Source organism: Oncorhynchus masou, chromosome 5 (assembly GCF_036934945.1).
Source record: "Oncorhynchus masou masou isolate Uvic2021 chromosome 5, UVic_Omas_1.1, whole genome shotgun sequence".
NCBI lineage: Eukaryota > Metazoa > Chordata > Actinopteri > Salmoniformes > Salmonidae > Oncorhynchus > Oncorhynchus masou.
Window position 1 is genome coordinate 54508274 of NC_088216.1, and position 23974 is coordinate 54532247.

At 41.1% G+C, this 23974-nt stretch overlaps 1 protein-coding gene across 2 annotated transcripts; it reads left to right on the plus strand.

The window, feature by feature from the left end:
* Window positions 1-8989: 8989 nt before the first annotated feature.
* Window positions 8990-19844, plus strand: LOC135539878 (cyclin-dependent kinase 4-like). Of its 2 annotated transcripts, XM_064966070.1 has the most exons (9): window positions 8990-9241; window positions 11547-11615; window positions 11873-12093; window positions 14871-15006; window positions 15253-15420; window positions 15594-15703; window positions 16243-16293; window positions 16495-16630; window positions 16870-19844. In XM_064966070.1, the coding sequence occupies exons 3-9, from the start codon at window positions 11876-11878 to the stop codon at window positions 16966-16968; spliced, it is 918 nt and encodes a 305-aa protein (XP_064822142.1). In that variant the 5' UTR covers window positions 8990-9241; window positions 11547-11615; window positions 11873-11875; the 3' UTR covers window positions 16969-19844. The 2 variants fall into 2 exon arrangements, with proteins under 2 accessions (XP_064822142.1, XP_064822143.1); XM_064966071.1 differs by lacking the exon at window positions 11547-11615.
* Window positions 19845-23974: the final 4130 nt, after the last annotated feature.

Consider the following 23974-nt stretch of genomic DNA (forward strand, 5'->3'; position numbering starts at 1 on the left):
TGCACCTGGTGCTAGGGACAATAAAAGGTGACTCAGTTGCAGTTTCTTCACACAACACAATGCCACAATTGGAATGCTGACTGCAGGAAAGTCCACCAGAGACCATGTGTAACCATGACAGCCCAGGACCTCCTCATCCAGCTTCTTCACCTGCGGGATGGTCTGAGATGAGCCACCCGGACAGCTGATGAAACTGTGGGTTTGCATAACCAAAGGATTTCTGCACAAACTGTCAGAAACCGTGTCAGGGAAACTCATATGCATGTTCATCTTCCTCACCAGGGTCTTGACCTGACTGCAGTTTGGCATTGTAACAGACTATAGTGGGCAAATGCTCACCTTCGATGGCCAATTGCCCGCCTCAAAGTAGCCACCCTTTGCCTTGATGACAGCTTGCACACTCTTGGCATTCTCTCAACCAGCTTCATGAGGTAGTCACCTGGAATGTGTTTCAATTAACAGGTGTGCCTTGTTAAAAGTGCATTTGTGGAATTTCTTTCTTTTTTAATGTGTTTGAGCCAATCAGTTGTGTTGTGACAAGGTAGGGGTGGTATACAGAAGATAACCCTATTTGGTAAAATACCAAGTACATATTATAGCAAGAACAGCTCAAATAAAAAAAGAGAAACGACAGTGCATCATTACTTTAAGACATAAAGATCAGAACATTTAAAGAACTTCGAAAGTTTATACAAGTGCAGTTGCAAAAACAATCAAGCCCTGTGATGAAACTGGCTCTCATGAAGACTGCCACAGGGAAGGAAGACCCAGAGTTACCTATGCTGCAGAGGATGAGTTCATTAGAGTTAACTGCACCTCAGATTGCAGTCCAAATAAATGGTCCTTTGGTCTGATGAGTCCAAATTTGAGATTTTTGGTTCCAACCGCCTTGTCTTTGTAAGATGCAGCGTGATCTCCGCATGTGTGGTTCCTATTGTGAAGCATGGAGAAGGAGGTGTGATGGTGTGGGTGTGCTTTGCTGGTGACACTGTCTGTGATTTATTTTACAGTCCAGGCACACTTAACCACAATGGCTACCACATCATTCTGCAGCAATACGCCATCCCATCTGGTTTGCACTTAGTCCCTATCACTTGTTTTTCAACAGGACAATGACCCAAAACACACCTCTAGGCTGTGTAAGGGCTATTTGACCAAGGAAAGTGATGGAGTGCTGCATCAGACGACCTGGCCTCCACAATCACCCAACCTCAACCCATTTGAAATAGTTTGGGATGAGTTGGACCGCAGAGTGAAGGAAAAGCAGCCAACAAGTGCTCAGCACATGTGGGAACTCCTTCAAGAATGTTGGAAAAGCATTCCTCGTGAAGCTGTCTGAGAGAATGCCAAGAGTGTGCAAAGCTATCATCAAGGCGAAGGGTGGAATCTAAAATATAACATGTATATTGATTTCTTCAAAACATTTTTGGTTACTACATGATTCTATTTGTGTCATTTCATAGTTTTGATGTATTCTCTATTATTCTACAATATAGAAAATAGTCCAAATTTATTTTATTTTATTTTTTATTTCACCTTTATTTAACCATGTAGGCTAGTTGAGAACAAGTTCTCATTTGCAACTGCAACCTGGCCAAGATAAAGCTTAGCAGTGTGAACAGACAACACAGAGTTACACATGGAGTACACAATTAACAAGTCAATAACACAGTACAAAAAAGGGGAGTCTATATACATTGTGTGCAAAAGGCATGAGGAGGTAGGCGAATAATTACAATTTTGCAGATTGGCACTGGAGTGATAAATGATCAGATGGTCATGTACAGGTAGAGATACTGGTGTGCAAAAGAGCAGAAAAGTAAATAAATAAAAACAGTGTGGGGATGAGGTAGGTGAAAATGGGTGGGCTATTTACCAATAGACTATGTACAGCTGCAGCGATCGGTTAGCTGCTCAGATAGCACGTTTGAAGTTGGTGAGGGAGATAAAAGTCTCCAACTTCAGGGATTTTTACAATTTGTTCCAGTCACAGGCAGCAGAGTACTGGAACGAAAGGCGGCCAAATGAGGTGTTGGCTTTAGGGATGATCAGTGAGATACACCTGCTGGAGCGCGTGCTATGGATGGGTGTTGCCATCGTGACCAGTGAACTGAGATAAGGCGGAGCTTTACCTAGCATGGACTTGTAGATGACCTGGAGCCAGTGGGTCTGGCGACGAATATGTAGCGAGGGCCAGCCGACTAGAGCATACAAGTCGCAGTGGTGGGTGGTATAAGGTGCTTTAGTGACAAAACGGATGGCACTGTGATAAACTGCATCCAGTTTGCTGAGTAGAGTGTTGGAGGCAATTTTGTAGATGACATCGCCGAAGTCGAGGATCGGTAGGATAGTCAGTTTTACTAGGGTAAGTTTGGCGGCGTGAGTGAAGGAGGCTTTGTTGCGGAATAGAAAGCCGACTCTTGATTTGATTTTCGATTGGAGATGTTTGATATGAGTCTGGAAGGAGAGTTTACAGTCTAGCCAGATACCTAGGTACTTATAGGTGTCCACATATTCAAGGTCGGAACCATCCAGGGTGGTGATGCTCGTCGGGCATGCGGGTGCAGGCAGCGATCGGTTGAAAAGCATGCATTTGGTTTTACTAGCGTTTAAGAGAAGTTGGAGGCCACGGAAGGAGTGTTGTATGGCATTGAATAAAGAAATAAAGAATAACCCAAATTTAGGTGTCCAAATTTTTGACTGGTACTGTATAAGCAAAATGAGCAGTCAGATTTTTCAGCACTGTGAATAGAATTGTAACCAGTACAATTATCTGCTGATATATTAGTACTGAAATTAGATAACTTGTGTGGAGGACAAGAGCCATGAAAGGACAGCGAGGCCCAGATGTATGAAAGAAAAAGAGATTTAGGTCATGGAAAATTGACAACCACTGCTCTGTCTGTACGAGTGTAAAAAAAGAAGAAGAAACAACTGCTAGGCAGGACTGTGTCACATTTCATAAACTATCAATTTAAGAATATGATGTTTGGATAGGCTCCATCAGTTCATGCCAACATGAATACACTGACTGTAAGTCACTATGGATAAGAGCGTCTGCTAAATTACTAAAATGTAAATGTAAAACGTAATGTTCTGTGAAAAGGCCAGCAGGTTGTCCAGGCATGCTAACTCTGAGATTCTGTCATTCTTATAGACACTACTACAGCACACAATGTTAGCTAACTAAGAGGGAGATAACTACAGTAGGAGAAAGCAGAAGCAACTTAAGAGAGAAAGATGAGGAAAAGATAGTGTAGCATTCAAAGGTAGATGGACAAGGTTGTGTCACTGAGACATTAGCAATATGTGTCATTGGTTATCTACAGAGAGCTGAGCAGCTTTGTGACCATCAGTCTGAATCTACAAACACCCATAAAAACAAAATACATACACACACCAACACACTGAAATACTCATAAAGACACACACACACACTCTGACACGGTACAAACACAGGTACACAAAAACAGACACTTAGACACTCAAACAAACACACACATACACAGTGACCACCCCTGCTGGCTGAGCACAGTCTGTCTATGCACTCAGCCACGTCACCCACACCAAATGCACACAGATTGTGCTGGCAAGGCATCTGGTTTAAACTAAGAGAATTCTCTCAGTTCAGCTGTCTAGCTTGTTTACCAGAAATATTACATTCACCAAGACTTGTTTTCCCCTAGTCATTAATAAGTTCACATCCAATAATAATTTTCCCATTACACTGGGTCCTTACCAAGGTTATTATAGTAAAAGAAAACTGAAACGAAAACGAAAACTAATCATGAAAAAACAATTTAGTAAATTGAAGTAAAATAATGAACAAACCCGTTTGAAAAACTAAAACTGTACTGAAAGTATTATCTTTGGCTTCAAAATAAAATAAGAACCATAATAAAATTAGTTCAGTTACAGTTATTTTTCACATAAAAAATAATGGTTTTCAAGCTTTTGGGGTGGGGGTGTTCAAACTACTGAATCTTGTGGGTAAATGCTGCCAGGAGAGGGCGCTTTTTCAAATAGGCCTAGTTTGTGCATCACAATCACAAGCTATCACTAATAACACGGGGGAATCGTCTCGATAGCGAACTTGATTCTTCTTATGCGTACAGATATACTATCTTAATTTGATCACTCTGTTGTGGCAGGGAATTGTCGGGAAATGCAAACTTGTATGTATCAAGTTTTAAAAAGGCTTCTAAAGTTTGTCATTTCGACTTTAACATTTCGGACTTGATTTGCACTAACGAAAATGCATCAACCTTTACAAAAGTATACATCAAATATAATAAACATAATAATTCCCATTTTCTGCTGCAGCAGGATTATTTTCCTGCTGTGAGAAACTGGTCAATTTAAGATAGAACATCTGTACTACTAAAATGAAATAGCATTGGATTGATGGAAACATGAGCAAAAGAGTTTTCTTTCACAATATTTGTTTTGCACCAGTCTGTCTCTCTGCTATTCATTTTAAATCCAAGTCACAGTAAGGTTGAATTTCAAAATAAAATCAAAAAACGAAATAAAAATAAAAACTATAATAACCTTAGTCCTTACAAATCAATAATTAGCCCAACCACTTTGTTATTGGCTTCTGCTTTGAGATATTGCCATCAGAAACAGACAAATAGAGTGGTAGAATAATCAACTATAATAGTGACTCTGACACAAAATAGGATACAAGAGGTTGAGGTTGCTCTTAATATGGGTGTTTTCCACAACCCTGACCTATACGAGTCTCCTTAAAAGTAGCCATTGCAAGGAAATCTTGGGTCCCTCAAACATCGTGGAGATCTTTCTGATCGCTGCTCTAGTGGCCGACAGGCTGCAGGCTGTCTAGGCTCTGATATCTCTCTGGTGGACAGATGGTCATCCCAACTAAGTGGCTTTACCGCTACCGTTAGTGCACCCTACCATTCTGAGTGAAATAGACCCGGCATATGCGCCTGCATCGTGGGAGGGTCCTGGCAGAGGGCCCTCTGGACGCACCAGACAGGATGGAGTCCTGCGTTCGTTTGCCTGAGAGCATCCAACTTTACCATGGTGCTAAAAACTGACTGAGACAAGAGCTCTCCACCTTTGGAATGTAACCATCATAGGTGTTTGGACCCAACTGGGTGATGATGAACTATATAATGGGACCATACAGAAGCCCAGTTAAGTACAAGTAGAACAGCGTTGAATGTGCAGGATCCCCATTAGCCGACGCCAATGGCAAAAGCTCATCTTCCTGGAGTCCGACACATAACGAAAAAAGACATTCCAGACAAAAGTACCTTACAATTAAAATATGATCGTAGACATTACAGACATTATATATTATACACACACAGTACAAGTCAAATGTTTGGACACACCTTCTCATTCAAGGGTTTTTCTTTATTTTTCCTATTTTCTACATTGTAGATTAATAGTGAAGACATCAAAACAATGAAATAACACATATGGAATCAAATAGTAACCAAAAAAGTGTTAAACAAACCAAAACACATGTTATATTTCAGATTCTTCAAAGTAGCCACCCTTTGCCTTGATGACAACTTTGCACACACGTGGCATTCTCTCAACCAGCTTCATGAGGTAGTCACATGGAATGTTTTTCCAACAGTTTTAAAGGAGTTCCCAAATATGCTGAGCACTTGTTGGCTGCTTTTCCTTCACTCTGTGGTCCAACTCATCTCAAACCATCTCAATTGGGTTGAGGTCGGATGATTGTGGAGGCCAGATCATCTGATGCAACACTCCATCACTCTCCTTCTTGGTCAAATAGCCCTCACACAGCCTGGAGGTGTGTTTTGGATCATTGTCCTATTGAAAAACAAATTATAGTTCCACTAAGCACAAACCAGATGTGTTGGCATATTGCTGCGGGAGCCATGCTGGTTAAGTGTGCCTTGATGTGTCGGTTACTCGAACTCTGTGAAGCATTTATTTGGGCTGCAATCTAACATGCAGTTAACTCTTTCTTTTAACCTTTATTTAACTAGGCAGTCACTTAAGAACAAATTGTTATTTACAATGACGGCCTAGGAACAGTGGGTTAACTGCCTTGTTCAGGGGCAGAACGACAGATTTCTACCTTGTCAGCTTGGAGATTAGATCTAGCAACCTTTTGGTTACTGGCCCAACGCTCTAACCACTAGGCTACCATATTCCCCAAACTCAACTCTAATGAACTTATCCTCTGCAGCAGAGGTAACTCTGGGTCTTCCTTTCCTGTGGCGGTCCTCTTCAGAGCCAGTTTCATCATAGCGCTTGATGGTTTTTGCAATTGCATTTGAAGAAACTTTCAAAGTTCTTGAAATGTTCCAGATTGACTGACCTTCATGTCTTAAAGTAATCTTCTGTATACCTCCCTACCTTGTCACAACACAACTGATTATCTCAAACACATTAAGAAGGAAAGAAATTCCACAAATTAACTTTTAACAAGGCACACCTGTTAATTGAAATGCTTGCCAGGTTACTACCTCATGACACAGTTGAGAATGCCAAGAGTATGCAAAACTGTCATCAAGGCAAAGGGTGGCTACTTTGAAGAATCTCAAAATATAAAATATATATTTTGATTTGTTTATCACTTTTTTGGTTACTACATGATTCCATATGTGTTATTTCACAGTTTTGATGTCTTCACTATTAGTCTACAATGTAGAAAATAGAAAATAAAGAAAAACCCTTGAATGAGTAGGTATGACCAAAATTTTGACTGGTACTATACATAAAGCGTAATGTTGGGATGCAAACTCAAAATGTAATACATGTTAGCGCTATACTGTATTTGACATGGTACAGGTGTCTTCTTTTTTTGAAGCCCATAACCATGTGTATGAGGTGTATACTTTTGTTTCAAATTAGATTTGTTTAAGACTTCCAGGAAACACTCTGTGTGACCCTGATTTAGCCCACTGCAGTTAACGGTTAATGGAGAAGCATACTGTACCACCCTGCATCTTTGTCTATAGTATCACCAAAACTTCCAGCGCTGAATGAATGGCTTTAGGGGGGAGCTATTACAACTGATCAACTTCCCTGATGATTTACTATTGGATAATCTGAGAAAGGAAGTCCTTTTTATGAGTAAACAGGAGGTGGATGAGAAGAGTATGAATAACATGATGGGCGTGGTCCTTTCAGATATCAATGTTATCAAAATAAAGAGAATCACTTAACGCTAACTGTCAATCAGGCCTATTGATGACATCAACTACCTATAATAACCTATAAACTGTTAGGGAAAGGGAATACCTAGTCAGTTGTACAACTGAATGCATTCAACCGAGCAGGTTTTGTGGGAGTTAATTGCCTTGCTCAAGGGCAGAACGGCAGATTTTTCCACCTTGCTGCCTTTGGGATTCCAACAAGCAACTTTCCGGTTACTGTCCAAACACTCTAACCGCTCTATCTTCTCCCGGGTTTGATGCAGTCAAAACAGGTACTGCATAATCATATTTGATGATAAGTAACATAGCTCTGGCAGCTATTAGTCTACTATTGCTCGAGTTGGCTGGTGTCTCTTGTCTCTCCCTCCCTGCTCACCCTGTCACTACCTAATAGTACGGCCCCTCCCCTGGCTGTTAGAGCGGTACCTCTATCCCTCCTCTCACACTTTATCAGTTCCCGGTTAATAAAGTAGGTATAAAAATGCCTTTTCTTTTGCTTCCCTCACTCTGATCGGATCGGGTCTGGATCCGACCAGGTCTAGTTGTCCTCGGGTCCGTTCGGAACAGGTCTCTACATTTAAAAAAAATATATATATATATGCATATCAGGTTCGGGTTGGAAAGCCCATGGTCCATTTCGGGAAGGGTTTAACTTTTTGGACCTTGGAATACCTTTGGTTTGAAGTAGTCTGTGACTCTGATATTGATTGTTTTCCTGTCCAACTACATTGCATATGCCTGCCAGATATCACAACACTTGGATATGTGTTTAACTATCAGCTAAACCCAACATATGATATTGCAATCTGATGCCGACTGCACAGTCGATGATGTGGCACGCAACCATTGGTTGATGGAATGCAACTTCTGGTGGTGCTTTCAAAACAACTCTGAAACACCAAAGCCTCCCGATTTCACATTTTTTGTGAATCTTTTGCATAGAGCTTCCTATTGGTTGATTCTGATACTTTCCAAGTGGGAAACTTGGAGCTCATCTTTCTATAACAAGTTTCCACGTTGAAAATGTCAGAGTTTCTGAGTTGTCTTGAATGCAGCATAGTGGGGCAGGAACATGACCATTGCCTTCAGTGGCAGATGGGTAAAGAATGTGATTATTTATATGGACCAAACAATTATGCATTGAAAGATTTTCACTAAACACATCTTGCCGTACCTATTATAGCCTAGTCTAGTATATAAAAATATCCCCAAGTATGGTCATTTCACGTTTCTTTTTTTATATGATGATTAACTTTATTGCAAAGGCCCAGGGCATGATTTATATCCCTATACTATGAATTGTGTTTCTGTTAATACGGTATAGTATTAATTTAATTGAACTAAAAATCAAATTACTCATTCTGAGTACTTCATTTGGAATGCAGGGCTGGTGTATGAGCCTAGCAACAGCAGTTCCCCGCCAATCGCAGCGTAAGAAAGAGCTGGGAGGGGTTTGGTGCACGGTCCTCATTCACCAAGCCATGGAGCTCTGCGCGCGCCCGGGGCGAAGGAGTCACACCCTCTTCTTCAATGTATATAATATACATTGTCTTTGGAGGAAATAAACCAAATTTGTAGTCTTACATGAGGAAAAATACTAAGAATTAGCACATCATAGAATTCAATACTTTTAAAATACCCACTTATTGCCTCTCCCTGCACTGTGCACTCACTCATTCATAATGTTTATGAAGACTTGAACATGTAATTGGCAGCTGTATCATTCTACAGAGTGTAATGTACTAGTGGATGGCCACCTAAATAAAAAAACATGCTACAAAGTTGTCATGATTTTTTAAGAGGGTATATGGATATTTGGCCCCGCCTTGCATGGCTACAGGAAGCGCCTCCACCTTACCTAGAGATTTGCCAGTGTTTAGAAAAAAGAAGTAAGGCCGAAGTTAAATCGAATGATTTGATCGAAGACATCCGCAACAGTTTCTGCCAGTTTGGTGTAAAACCTGTGTCGACTGTGGTTTGATAAGAAGAACCAAGTGAAAAACATGATTTCGTTCATGCACTAAATGTAGCAGTGTAGCCTGCTAACGTTAAATAAAACGTAAAGACACGTGGTAAGTAGCCTATTACATACAATTTAGGAAACATTATGTTCACATCATCTTGTAAAATACTTCTTAAACAAATGTCGCTTGTTGCAATGTATTCCTGCTAGTTTGGGGCACTGTTTACATATCAAGTCATAATCACACAAGTTCTACACAACTTGTTGCATGAATTTGCTATTGCCGCTAAAACATGCTTTGCTATGCCAAAAATAAGTATAGAACCATGTTTTAACATATACGACTTTTTGCCACGTCAGATGTTCAACTGCGTTTGAAAAGTGTTGTGGCCTGTTCTCTGTGTTGTCTGAGAATAGAACTATGGAGGAACACCACGTGTCGAGGGGGTGCTTTCGTTTTCATGCTTTATGCCACGAGCTATGTCCAATATTTTGATAGCATTAGCTAATTTTGCTTGCTTAAGTTTATTTGATGAGAAAATACTAGGACAACTACATATAATTAAATTGTTTATTGGAGGTGTGTAGATTTAACAATGAAAGTTGTTATACCTTTTTTTCTTGGGTAGAATGTAGGACCACATCAGTAAATAATTCAAAACAAATTACAGATGGTCTTTGATGTAGCATTGCATATGCCCCATCGTGGCCTATTGATAATGTACACCTGTGAACCATGTGACTGACCACCTTTAAATAAAATCACATTTTATTGGTCACATACACATGGTTAGCAGATATTATTTAGAGTGTAGCGAAATGTTTGTGCTTCTAGTGCAACAAGTAATCTAACAAGTCAACAACAAATACCTAATACACCCAAATCTAAGTAAAGGAGTGGAATAATAATAAATATATGGATGAGCAATGTCAGAGCAGCATAGGCGATGATGCAATAGATAGTATAGAATACAGTATATACATATGAGATGAGTAATGGAAGATATGTACACATTATTAAAGTGACTAGTGTTCAATTTATTAAAGTGGCCAATGTTTTCAAGTCTGTATGTAGGCAGCAGCCTCTCTGCTAATGATGACTGTTTAACAGTCTGGTGGCCTTGAGATAGGAGCTGTTTTCAGTCTCTCGGTCCCAGCTTCGATGCACCTGTACTGACCTCACCTTCTGGATGGTAGCAGGGTGAACAGGCAGTGGCTCAGGCGGTTGTTGTTCTTGATGATCTTTTTGGCTTCCTGTGACATCGGGTGCTGTAGGTGTCCAGGGGGGCAGGTAGTTTGTCCCCGGTGATGCGTTGTGCAGACCGCACCACCATCTGGAGAGCCCTGCGGTTGTGGGTGGTGCAGTTGCCGTACCAGGCGGTGATACAGCCCGACAGGATGCTCTTAATTGTGCATCTGTAAAAGTTTGTGAAGGTTTTAGGTGACAAGCCAAATTTCTTCAGCCTCCTGGGGTTGAAGAGGCACTGTTACGCCTTCTTCACCACACTGTCTGTGTGGGTGGACCATTTGAGTTTGTCAGTGATGTGTACGCCGAGGAACTTAACTTTCCCCCTTCTCCACTGCTGTCCCGTCGATGAGGATAGGGGGGTGCTCCCTCTGCTGTTTCCTGAAGTCCATGATTATCTCCTTTGTTTTGTTGATGTCGAGTGAGAGGTTATTTTCCTGACACCACACTCCGAGAGCCCTCACCTCCCTGTAGGCTGTCTCGTCGTTGTTGGTAATCAAGCCTACTACTGTTGTTGTCTGCAAACTTGATGATTGAGTTGGAGGTGTGCATGGCCACACAGTCATATGTGAACAGTCAGCACAGGAGGGGGCTGAGCACGCACCTATTGTATACTTGCTGGCTCTAGGAGGAGCTAAGGATGGCATTTTGGTAAAAGCATTTATGGCTGGTTTCCAGGACCTAGATTAAGACTAATCCTGGATTCAAGCCTAGTCTTCCTTACTCATTCTCAGTGGATAATCTATATTAAATTAGCCTTTTAGTCCAGGATTGGGCTTAATCTCTGTCTGAGAAACCAGCCTCTGTTTGGCTCCATTCAGTGGAACTACCTCTGTTTGCACCCTTAGATAACATAATTTATATGGCATACACCCTGTCAATACAACATTGACCACATTATTACCCATATATTATTTGTTATAAGGCGATTTAGGCTACTCTTCCTGCATTTAGCCTACTTCCTTCCTTGTTTACATACTTTTATAAGGTGGCTTAGGCTACTCTTCCTGCATTTAGCCTACTTCCTTCCTTGTTTACATACTTTGTACAGTATGCAGTCTGATCACAACTTCCTTTATTTCTGCATGGAATTCTGTATGGAATACAAAGCGCCATGTCTAATGTCTCTGAGTCATTCTCTCTCCCCCTCTCTGACTTATGTTTGCAGGGAGCCTGTGCTGTGTTGTTGACCACTGGAATGTCTTGTTGACTGAAATCTTGTCTCATTGAATATCAGGTCAGATTCCAACCCCATTCAGTCACATACACACACGCACTTTCCGACAGCCTCTTCCGCTCTGGAATGCAGAGGTGACCCCAGCTAATGAGGTCTAGTGCACAAGAAGGTGAAAGATTGTAGGAGGGGGCTGGATCTAAGACAGGTGCACCTCCATTTTGGAGAGCACGGTGACAGAGAGGGGATTGGAGGGGACAGTGTCTTACTGCAGAAGGAAAATGTATTCATACGTAGCTATTTTTCTGTGTGTCAACCAGACCATGGCCCAGGGCAGTGGGGTCCAGTACGAGCCAGTGGCAGAGATTGGAGGGGGTGCGTACGGAACGGTGTACAAGGCTCGGGACCTGGAGAGTGGCCAGTTTGTTGCTCTGAAGAGTGTTCGCGTCCAGACGGACCAAGATGGCCTCCCTATCTCCACGGTCCGAGAAGTGGCCCTGCTGAAGAGACTGGAGCAGTTTGATCATCCGAACGTGGTCAAGTAAGAACACATTTTTTTAAACCATTTTTTATAAACAATACAAACGACAACGTCATAAAAACATCAACAACATCACGCCTACACAGACCCACTAGCACACACCCCCATCTCCAGCGCCCGCATCACTTTCCGCCACATGGCCTGAAACTGCACCATTTTGTTTCTCTCCGTAGCCCACACATTTTCAGTGTTTAAATAATAAATCATTCGATTTTTCCATTGTGTTAATGATGGCAGATTGATTGATTTTACAAGTTTTTAGTATATGTTTTTTCAAGATGAGTGATGAGAAGAGAATCGTCCAACCCACCGGGTATCTCACTACACCCCCATATGCCATGTCTTGAAATATGCAGACAGATGGATTAAAAGTAAGTTTACATTGTAATACTGCTGACAACAAACTTTCTAGTTCTGCCCACAGCTTCTGGACTTTATAGCATTCCCAGAAAGCATGGATTATTGAGTCATTATTAGTTTTACACTTAAGACATGACTCTGCCGTTGTTGTAGAATTTGTAATTTTGTCTCTTGGATAATACATTCTATACATTAGTTTATACTGGATTAAGCTCACATTTTCGTTAACTGTGATTGTTAGTTATGATCCAACTTTCCCTCCATCTTGTGCCAACATCAGTTCTTAAGTCTTGGTTCCAATAGTAAATTTGTTTTCTAAGAGATTGTCAGTTGGATATGCTCTCTGACTTTAGTTTACCACGTGGACCATTCTTATCTGTGAATTCTGAAAAGCTATCCAAGGATTGTTCCATACGGTTGTGGTTTTAGGAAGTGATATTGGTTTGTGTAGAATACGTTTATATTTTTCCATATTGTTATAGTAGTGTTCTTAACTATGAAGTTGTTAATGTTCTTAGCTGTATCTTTTGAAAATAGACATGTAAAAAGATTCTGGGGATGAGTGTGCGCATCTTCAATATGTTCCCATTGTTCCTCTTTAGTGCATTTAACTATATGTCGCAAGTAAACGAGTTGGGTTGTCTGTTCATACAATTCCAAGACTATAAGTTTAAAACCACCCTCAGACTTAAGAAGATGTAAAACTTTCCTTTTTATTCTATGAATTTTATTTGCCCATATAAAGTCTTATGACCAAGTGTACTTTCTTTTTAAAGAATGTCTTCAGTGGGTAGTTGGTATTGCTAAAAATGCATACAAAAACTTTGGCAATCATTCCATTCCAAAGAGGTTTGAAGAACACATTTAATCATTGAATCTTTATTTATAGTGATGTTCTCCAGCCAGGAAAGAGGTCTAATTTTGAGATTAGTTCACATCCCACGCCATCTTTTGTGTAGATCTAGGATTAACTGACAAAACCGCACAGTCTCACTGTCTACTGTAAAATTGTAGTGGTAAAAAGGGAATGAATGGAATAACGTGGAATAATGTTATAATGGAATAATGTTTCTACTTCATACTTAATAGCACCTTTTGAAATGCGTAAACACGAACAATCACAGTCAAACGCTTTCATTGACACATTGTGTTGTTTTTGTTGCGACTTGTAGCCTGTGACTTTAGTTTTGACCTGATCACCTGTATCTTGTGAAACCCTACACCCACATAGCATAAAACTTTGGAATGCCTAAAACTGACTGGTATGTCTATGATAAGCAGGTTCTATAAAGGCTATCATCTAGTGACTGACTCACCATGGCATGACTCGCCTCTCATTCAAATTATGGTGATTGACCATGAGCTTGTCTGTTTGACTGTGTATTAAGAGATCCCACACATCAGTGTTTCCCCTATATTATTTTTCAGTGCTGTTGTGGACGAGCACAAATTTAAAAGTTGGGGATGTGCAGGATTCATCAACTCAAACTGTCTCCTTGGGAGTGGAGCACCCTCATTGGGTGGTGTGGAACGAGCACGTTTGTCAGATAAGAGGCCATGGCCATGCAGCACTTTAAATGTTAAGATTAAGGTCTTCAAACCAATACTTTACAGGCAGCCAGTGTAGTGCTGATAAAACTGTAGTGATGTGCTCGTGCCTTCTAGTGTTGGTTAAAATGCTAGCTGCAGTGTTCTTTGCAAGTTGTAGGCTTTTAATAGTGTAGTCTGAGCAACTGGAGATTAAACAAATTCATGGACCAATTTTTTTTGCATCTGTTTGAGAGATGAAGTGTCTAATTCTGGAAATTTTCCTGAGATGAAAGGATGCTGTTTTGGATATGCTTTTTATGTAGTTGTCAAAAGTGAGGCCGGGATCAAAGGTGACACTAAGATGTTTAACAACCATGTTTGGTGTAATGAGTCTTGTGAAAGTTTAAATGCAAGAAGTTGGATGTTTTATAATTAGAAACTTTATTGTCCATGTAATGTGGACATTTGTTTGGCTTCACCACATAAAAACAGACATTAATTGCCACCATGAGCACATCCATTCTCGAGATCATTAAATAAAATATACAAAAAAGCTACAATGCCAGTGCACTATAACTGTATTTAACGTCTGTGATGCACACCTCAAGGCGGGCTGACTTTAAAGTATCGTCTGGTTTAAAAGATGAATACAATTGGGTGTCATCAGCATAGTAATGAAAGTGCATGTCATTACCAAGGGGTAGCATGTATAAAGAAAAATAAGGGGTCCAAGCACAGAACCTTGGGGAATTCTAAATTCAACCATGGAACGTTCAGATGAATTATCACACACTGTGTACACTGAGCTCATGGACGTGTCTGTGTGTGAAGTTTGACTGTATGTGTACGCTAGGCTCATTGTCTGTGTGTGTGTGTTTGTACATCAGGCTCATGGACGTGTGTGCCACCCTGAGGACAGATCAGGAGACTAAAGTCACCCTGGTATTTGAACACGTGGACCAGGACCTGAAGACCTACCTAGAGAAGGCCCCCGCCCCAGGACTGCCCCCCAGCCACATCAGAGTGAGAAGCCCCCTCGGGTCCCTGTAAACCATGTTAAATAAACATAGTAGGTCCCTGTAAACCATGTTAAATAAACATAGTAGGTCCCTGTAAACCATGTTAAAAGGAAGGTACATCCAAAACAAACGTTTAAATGATCTCAGTGTTTGGCAGGTCCACAGGTTGCCCTCTATCTGGCTGGATATGTTGGACCGTTGTGTGGACCGAGCCTGGTACACATGTTAAATGTGTCCCCTTGTGTGTTAGGACCTGATGCGTCAATTGCTGTGCGGCCTGTCATTCCTACACTCGAACCGTGTGGTACACCGGGACCTGAAGCCAGAGAACATCCTGGTCACCAGCCGTGGTCAGGTTAAGCTGGCCGACTTTGGACTGGCCAGGATCTACAGTTGCCACATGGCCCTTACCCCTGTGGTAGGAACACAGACACACACAAACTGGTTGAGAATGGAAAGGGTCTTTATGTGCATTCACCATAATGCTTACTTATGCTTTACAGTTGGCATAAATATTCATACACATTCATACCTCTCTCCTACTCTCAACTGTCCCTCCATTGATGTCTCTCTCCTCCATGTCTGCCCTAGGTGGTGACTCTGTGGTACAGGCCTCCTGAGGTCCTGCTCCAGTCCACCTACGCCACGCCGGTGGACATCTGGAGCACGGGTTGCATCTTTGCTGAGATGTTCCGACGCAAGTGAGTGGTCAGGGCCAGAGAATGCTTATTTGACATACTGGGACATTTATTTTTAAATAATTTTCTCTCTGTGTTATAAATTGTATGTTATGGTATATGTTATGTTATGTATGTAAATCTGATATTATAAAAGATGCCCACTGGATTAATAGATTATATCCCACCCAGCAAGTTACCACATTGGAAACTGAGCAAGAAAAACCTAATTTGTTTGTCTGTAGTGTGACCGAGCTCTCATTTCTATGATTATGCTCCCACCAGTTGGTCAAATCGAAGTATAGCAGTCTACTGCTGTGGCACTCCAATTAACTAGGACTCAGGGTTTCTTCTCTTATCATTATGGCTCCACGCTAACGGCCAGGCCACACCAGTGTACACAGGGGAGGGTCAGCCCTGGCCCTGTAATCTCCCACAGACATGGCCGTAGGTCAGCACAATAAAACAAGACTATATGGGGACAGAGACAGACGGTACTGCTTGTCACAGCAGGGGAAGTTTGCCAACAGCGCATTAACCCAAATCCAAACTTTCTCATGTAGACCGTTGTTCTCTGGAGACTCTGAAATGGACCAACTGGGAAAGATATTCAAGTGAGTATGGGCAGAAATGTCCACTTGTGTATCCCAAATGGCACCCTATTCCCTATATAGTGTACTACGTTTGACCAGGGCCTATAGGGTGCATTTCGGGACTCAGTCCTTGCCACTTTGGATCAGTCTAACTTCTGTTAATTCTTTCTGAAACACTTGTCTGACTGGTTGGCTTGTTCCTTTCTGTCTGCCATTCCACAGTGTGATTGGCCTGCCACCCATGGAGGAGTGGCCTGCTGATGTCACCCTCTCACGACACAACTTCAGTCCTATCAGCCCCCGCCCAATCACAGACTACGTTCCTGAGATCAATGAGCAGGGGGCAGAGCTGCTTTTGGTGAAACTTTTGGTTTTCTAACCAGCTGTGGGGTGTATTCTGTTTGGTCAAAAAATAACTTTTTGGGAGTGTTGAAATGGTAAAATTGTATATGTGAATCCTGGCTAAAAGTGTATTTATTTACCCAGACCAACACCTGTAAAAGCTATGATAAAGATAGGACAACCCCTACTTTTAATTGCTACTTTTTTTTTTAATTGTCACATTTGTAAACCAAGCCTTTCTGTTTGTTCCCACAGAAAATGCTAACCTTTGACCCTCTAAGAAGAATCTCTGCCCTAAACGCTCAAGAACATCCTTACTTCCAGGAGGATGAGGAGGAAGTGACAAATGGTTGAAATGCAGTGAATGACATCGAAGGATGGGACCGTGAGGAATGGTAACCCTGACTCCATTTTGGTGTATATTGTCATTCAGTGCATTTCAGGCCAGATCCCTCTTGTGGTTCCTTTAAAAAAAAAAAAATACTACAGAAGCCAGTTGCACCCCTTGAGAATGTATAGGAGTAGAGAAGTGGAGTTCAAGGACCAACATGGATATGAACCTGAAGAAGGATTGACTCCCCTCACCTTCCTCAAATGAATTCTCCAACCTGGTCTCATAGACTAGACGTAACATAATAAACTTAAAAACGAGACACTCAAATTAGTATGATATATTATGTTTGGTATGGTTACATAAGACCGGTGGTTATTTAAAATCTTGTCACTGACAACTTTTGAGCTAATTGGCAACTTTTCAACTCCTTGCTACTTTGCATGTTAGTTAACCTTTCCACCTACCCTTCTCCAACTCCTAAACTTAACCCTAACCCCTAGCCAAGCTAACATTAGCCACGTAGATATAATTCTTAACATATCATACATTTTGCAAATTCGTAACATTTTATTTGAAGTCCACAAATTAATTCATACCATATGAAACGTGACTCATCATATTAAATGGAGTGTCTCAGTTTTACGTACAGAATTATACGAAATGCTCTGAGACCAGGTTGCAAACACACATACAACATGGAATAACTGTCCTCCTGTGTGGTTATTTTAATATTATAGTTTAAAGATCCAATGCATACATTTTTATTACAATATCAAATATTTTCTGTTTAACAATTGAAGTACCTTGCTGTGATATTTTTCTACCAAAAATTTAAGCAAAAATTTTGCTAGGACTGTCAGTAGTGTGAGTGGGGATGGGAAAACTGAAAAGTAGCTGTTATTGGCAGAGAGATTTGGAACATTTTCTTATTGGTCGAATTTACCACCGAGTGATGTCGCCAGGTAGGCCAAAATTCCATTCCACCAAAAAAGGCTGACATTTCAGGCTCTTACTTTCATAGCTCTTACACTAAAAGGGCATTATTATTTTCACACTTTCACAGTATTATTCCAACCTCTGTGTGGAAATATATATATATATATACACACACACACACACAGTGACAAGAAAAAGTATGTCGAACCCTTTAGAAATACCTGGATTTCTGCATAAATTGGTCTTAACATTTGATCTGATCTATCTCGGTCACAACAATAGACAAACAGTCTGCTTAAACTAATAACACAATTATACGTTTTCATGTCTTTATTGAACATACCGTGTAAACATTCACAGTGCAGGGTGGAAAAAGTAAGTGAACCCTTGGATTTAATAACTGGTTGACCCTCCTTTGGCAGCATTAACCTCAACCAAACGTTTTCTGTAGTTGCGGATCAGACCTGCACAACGGTCAGGAACAATTTTGGACCATTCCTCTTTACAGAACTGTTTAAGTACAGCAATATTCTTGGGATGTCTCAATCAGGTTGAGTTCAGGACTCTGGGCTGTTCCAAAAGGCATATTTTCTTCTGTTGAAGCCATTCTGTTGTTTGATTTACTTCTGTTTTGGGTCGTTATCCTGTTGATTCACCCAACTTCTGTTGAGCTTCAATTGGTGGACAGATAGCCTAACGTTATTCCTGCAAAATGTCTTGATAAACTTGGGAATTCATTTTTCCATCGATGATAGCAAGTTGTTCGGGCCCTGAGGCTACAAAGCAGCCCCACACCATGATGCTCCCTGCACCATACTTTATAGTTGGGATAAGGTTTTGATGTTGGTGTGCTGTGCCCTTTTCTCCACACAGTGTTGTGTGTTCCTTCCAAACAACTCAACTGTAGTTTAATCTGTCCACAGAATATTTTGCCAGTGGCGCTGTGGGACATCCAGGTGTACTTTTGCAAACTTCAGACGTGCAGCAATGGTGTCGTTTTTTTTGGACAGCAATGGCATCTTCTGTGGTGTCTCCCATGAACACCATTCTTGTTTAGTGTTTTATGTATCTTAGACTTGTCAGATGTTGGCATGTTCCAGAGATTTCTGTAAGTCTTTAGCTGACACCAGGATTCTTCTTAACCTCATTGAGTATTCTGCACTGTGCTCTTGCAGTCCTCTTTGCAGGATGTCCACTCTTAGGAAGAGTAGCAACAGTGCTGAACTTTCTCCATTTATAGACAATTTGTCTTACCTTGGACTGATGAACATCAAGGCTTTTAGAGATACTTTTGTAACCCTTTCCAGCTTTATCGAAGTCAACAATTCTTAATCTTAGGTCTTCTGAGATCTCTTTTGTTTGAGGCAAGGTTCACATTAGGCAATGCTTCTTGTGAATAGCAAACTCAAATTTTGTGAGTGTTTTTATAGGGCAGGGCAGCTCTAACCAACATCTCCAATCTCATCTCATTGATTTTACTCCAGGTTAGCAGACTCCGATGAGCTTTTGGAGAAGTCATTAGCCTAAGGGGTTCACATACTTTTTCCAACCTGCACTGTGAATGTTTAAACGATGTATTCAATATAGACAAGAAAAATACAATCATTTGTGTTAAGTTAAGCACACTATTTTTCTCTGTTGTGATTTAGATAAAGATCAGATCAAATTTGATGACCAATTTATATAGAAAGCCAGGTAATTCCAAAGGGTTCACACACTTTTTCTTGCCACTGTGTGTACACACACAACACTGGAAAATCACTGACTGTACTGGGCCTTCATTTTTTTTTTTTTAGTGCACATGGAAGGACACGCTAGCTAAGTGGCATTTGTTGAACATGTTTACGGGCCAAATAATGTGTTGTTCTGTACTAAGTATCCCTCCCTTTCATTCCAAGAACACCTTGCAATGTTTAAGTGCTGCAAAGACTAATAAAGCTGCTCCAATCATCAACTAAAATAGCCGTTTCTAATCGTACCTTTTGTATACCAGAAATGCCCAAGATGTTATTGGGAAACACATTTTCTATCCCTCGTTTTCAGTTTCTTGGATCATTCAAAGTGTGTTAAGAAATCTCATTCTTGTACGCCAATTTGTTTTTTATCTGAAATGACTACAGGTTCACATCAACTTGGAGAAGTGAGGAATGAAAGGACTGTATAGTACAAGCCAAGCTCTTGAATCATGAAATTTTAATTGGAAAGTTGTAGCGGAGAAGGAACCATTAAAGTAATCAAGTCCACAGTGAGTTGAAAGGCAGGTACAACAGCAGAAGGAACACGTGTGAGAGATAAGGACAGTCCTAAATTACATCCTATTCTGTGTATAGTGCACTACTTTTGACCAAGGTCCATAGAGCTCTGGGCCTGGTTTCCCAATAGCAATGGAGTTGATCCACTGTTTACATCCTGACATAGTACACGATATGTGATCTTCAGATCTTGCCCCGCTAATGAACGGACAAGTTTGGCGTTTGTAACGCAAGATGGAGGAGATTTAGCAAAATATGACCTTTTCATTCAATATATTGTTTCAGGTGATAACGTTTAACTTTTTTTCTCAACTTCTTGCTTTACCTTTTTATAGCATGTCAAGCTTGCTTGCACTGCAGAGCAGAGCAGCTAATTAGCTAGGTAGGCTACGTTTTAGATACCACTGTAGCTAGCGACCTCCACCTAATGATTATCCTATAAAAATAAACGTCATTACCATCAAACTTAAACGGGAGGCAACAGTCATATTAACTCAGCAAAAAAGATACGCCTTTTTCAGGACCCTGTCTTTCAAAGAGCATTTGTAAAAATTTGTAAAAATCCCAAAACTTCAGATCTTCATTGTAAAGGGTTTAAACACTGTTTTCCATGCTTGTTCAATGAACCATAAACAATTAATGAACATGTACCTGTGGAACGGTCATTATGACACTACCATCTTATAGACAGTAGGCAAATAAGGTCACAGTTATGAAAACTTAGGACACTAAAGAGGCCTTTCTATTGACTGAAAAACACAAAAACAAATATGCCCAGGACCCCTGCTCATCTGCGTGAATGTGACTTAGACATGAGGACTGCAGATGTGGCCAGGGCAATAAATTGCAATGTCCGTACTGTGAGAACTCTAAGACAGCGCTACACAACGGACCGCTGATCATCCTCGCAGTGGCAGACCACGTGTATCAACACCTGCACAGGATTGGTACATCTGAACATCACACCTGCAGGACAGGTACAGGATGGGCAGTTGTTGTTGCCGAGTTACACCAGGAACGCACAATCCCTCTATCAGTGCTCAGACTGTCCGCAATAAGCTGAGAGGTTGGACTGAGGGCCTGTTCTAAGGCAGGTCCTCACCAGACATCACCAGGAACAACGTTGCCTATGGGTCCAAACCCACTGTCGCTGGTCCAGACAGGACTGACAAAAAGTGCTCTTCACTGACGAATCACAGTTTTGTCTCACCAGGGGTGATGGTCAAATTCGCATTTATCGTCGAAGGAATGAAGGTGGAGGGTCCGTCATGATCTGGGGCGGTGTGTCACAGCATCATCGGACTGAGCTTGTTGTCATTGCAGGCATCTCAACGCTGTGCGTTACAGGGAAGACATCCTCCTCCCTTATGTGGTACCCTTCCTGCAGGCTCATCCTGACATGACCCTCCAGCATGACAATGCCACCAGCCATACTGCTCGTTCTGTGTGTGATTTCTTGCAAGACAGGAATGTCAGTGTTCTGCCATGGCCATTGAAGAGCCCAGATCTCTATCCCATTGAGCATGTCTGGGACCTGTTGGATCGGAGGGCGAAGGCTAGGGCCATTCACCCCAGAAATATCCGGGAACTTGCAGGTGCCTTGGTGGAAGAGTGGGGTAACATCTCACAGCAAGACCTGGCAAATCTGATGCAGTCAATGAGGAGGAGATGCACTGCAGTACTTAATGACGTTGGTGGCCACACCAGATACTGACTGCTACTTTTGATTGTTATTCAACTTCTGTTAGTCTCATGTTAAGTTTGCTGAAAATAAAGGCAGTTGAGAGTGAGAGGATGTTTCTTTTTTTGCTGAGTTTGTAATTGGCTTAACAGCCAATGTGTATTTAACATTATTAAAATAGTACTCACTTATAGGAATGGGTAATTGTTTACAAGTTGCTAGCTATCCCATTAAGCCATGATTGAAAACAACATTTTCATCTTCTGTGGTTTGATATCTTCCTGTTCTTTGACTGACTCTGGCGTAACGGAGCCTTCAACCACAAGGGGGCGTTGCGATTCCAAAACCTCTTCACATTACCAATAAGCACTCCGACGACGTTGCGCCAGATGTCATGCATTTCAGTGGGGATGTCCACAACGGAGTGGTAACGCAACGCCCCCTTGTTAAATAATACACATTGGCTGTTAAACCAATTATATTATGACTGTTGCCTCACGTTAAAGTTTGATGCTAATGATGTTTGTTTTATAATTATTTAATGGAGATCGCTAGCTACAATGCTATCTTCAACCTTGCCTAGCTAGCTTGACTTGCTATAAAATTAGAGAGTTGAGGAAAAATTAACTAAACAAAAACATGTTTGTCACCTGAAACAACATATTTATTCTGTCTTGAATGAAGAGGTCATATTTAGCAAAATACAAAATAAAAAAAATCTCTTAAGAGAGACAGGCTCTCCTCTATCTTGTGTCAACTTTGTTCTGAAGTTATCAGCGGTCACAGAGATACAGATAAACTATGTGATTCTATGTTTAGCGAGATCTTGTGTGTGTACAGTGACGCGGGAGGGCAAAAAAGCATCTAACGGCGCACTTAGCTGTTCTAGGAATGGTCTGAGGCAGGTGTTAGATTACAAGTGTTTAAGTGCAATGTTAATAACGAAGGAGATCGTTACAACGATGCATTTGGGAAACCGGGCCTTCGTCAAAAGTAGTACACTATATAGGGAATAGGGTGCCATTTGGGTCAGAGAAGGCAACGGGAAGCTGAGACGTTGCCACAATCTAGAACAGGAAGTCAATACCAGGACTGAGCCCACCCTCGTCAAGACAGATGTGAGTCATTCTGTCAATCATGATGAAGTGAAGTGAGAGCGTTGAGTCAGAGGATGTGAAGTGGCAGCAGTCTTGGAGCGTTTGGAATCTCAGGGTCACTGATTCTTAGACTGCGTTTAGACAGGCAGCCAAATTCTGATATTTTTTTTACTCATTGGTCTTTTGACCAATCAGATCAGCTCTGAAAAAGATCTGATGTGATTGGTCAAAAGACCAATTAGTGGAGAAAGAAAAAAATCAGAATTGGACTGCCTGTGTAAACGCAGCCTGTGTTGTGACCGCTTGGGGACTGTCTGAACATACTAACTCCAACCCACTGCTGTGCATAGGTACTGTACAACCAAGGACTTTTAGCAGGGTTACCATCAGGTGCAGTACTTAATACTGAATAGAACTCGTTCCTTAACTCTTTTCTCTAAAAGGTGTGTCCTATTGGCTGTTTTGTGAAAGTGACAAACAAATTAACTGTATTTAGATAGGTGATTAAAAGCCATATCCATAGTTTGAAACTTCCTCCAAGATAGGATCAATGAGACAAGGGGTTCTTAAACTTTTTCACCCTGGGACCCAAATGAGAAATTCAGTGTTTTCCTGGGACTGAAGCTTATGAAAATATGCCTCATTTGGGGGCCCTAAGTGAGATTTGGTGAGGTGGCCCTCTTCACCTTGCGGGCAAAACATTTTAGTGGCGTTGCTCTTGACAGTGGAGATACAGTTAAGTGTTAATTTCCTGAAATTCTACACATGCCATGGTGTGGAAAGAACAATTAGCAATAAAAAAAAATGCAATTCAACTCATTTTGCTATGGAGCAGAGATATTTATTTCTTCAGTTTTACAGCAAATGTCCTGACATTCTACCCATTTTGCCATGACTTAAGCCATGTTAATATGATATCTTAATGAGTGCCCTTTATTTATTTAAAATGTTTACATGTCCTGACCCATATCTTTAAGAAAGGCTGACTTAGACAGTGGTGGAAAGAAGTACCCAATTGTCATACTTAAGTAAAAGTAAAGATGAGTAATTTTCTATTAAG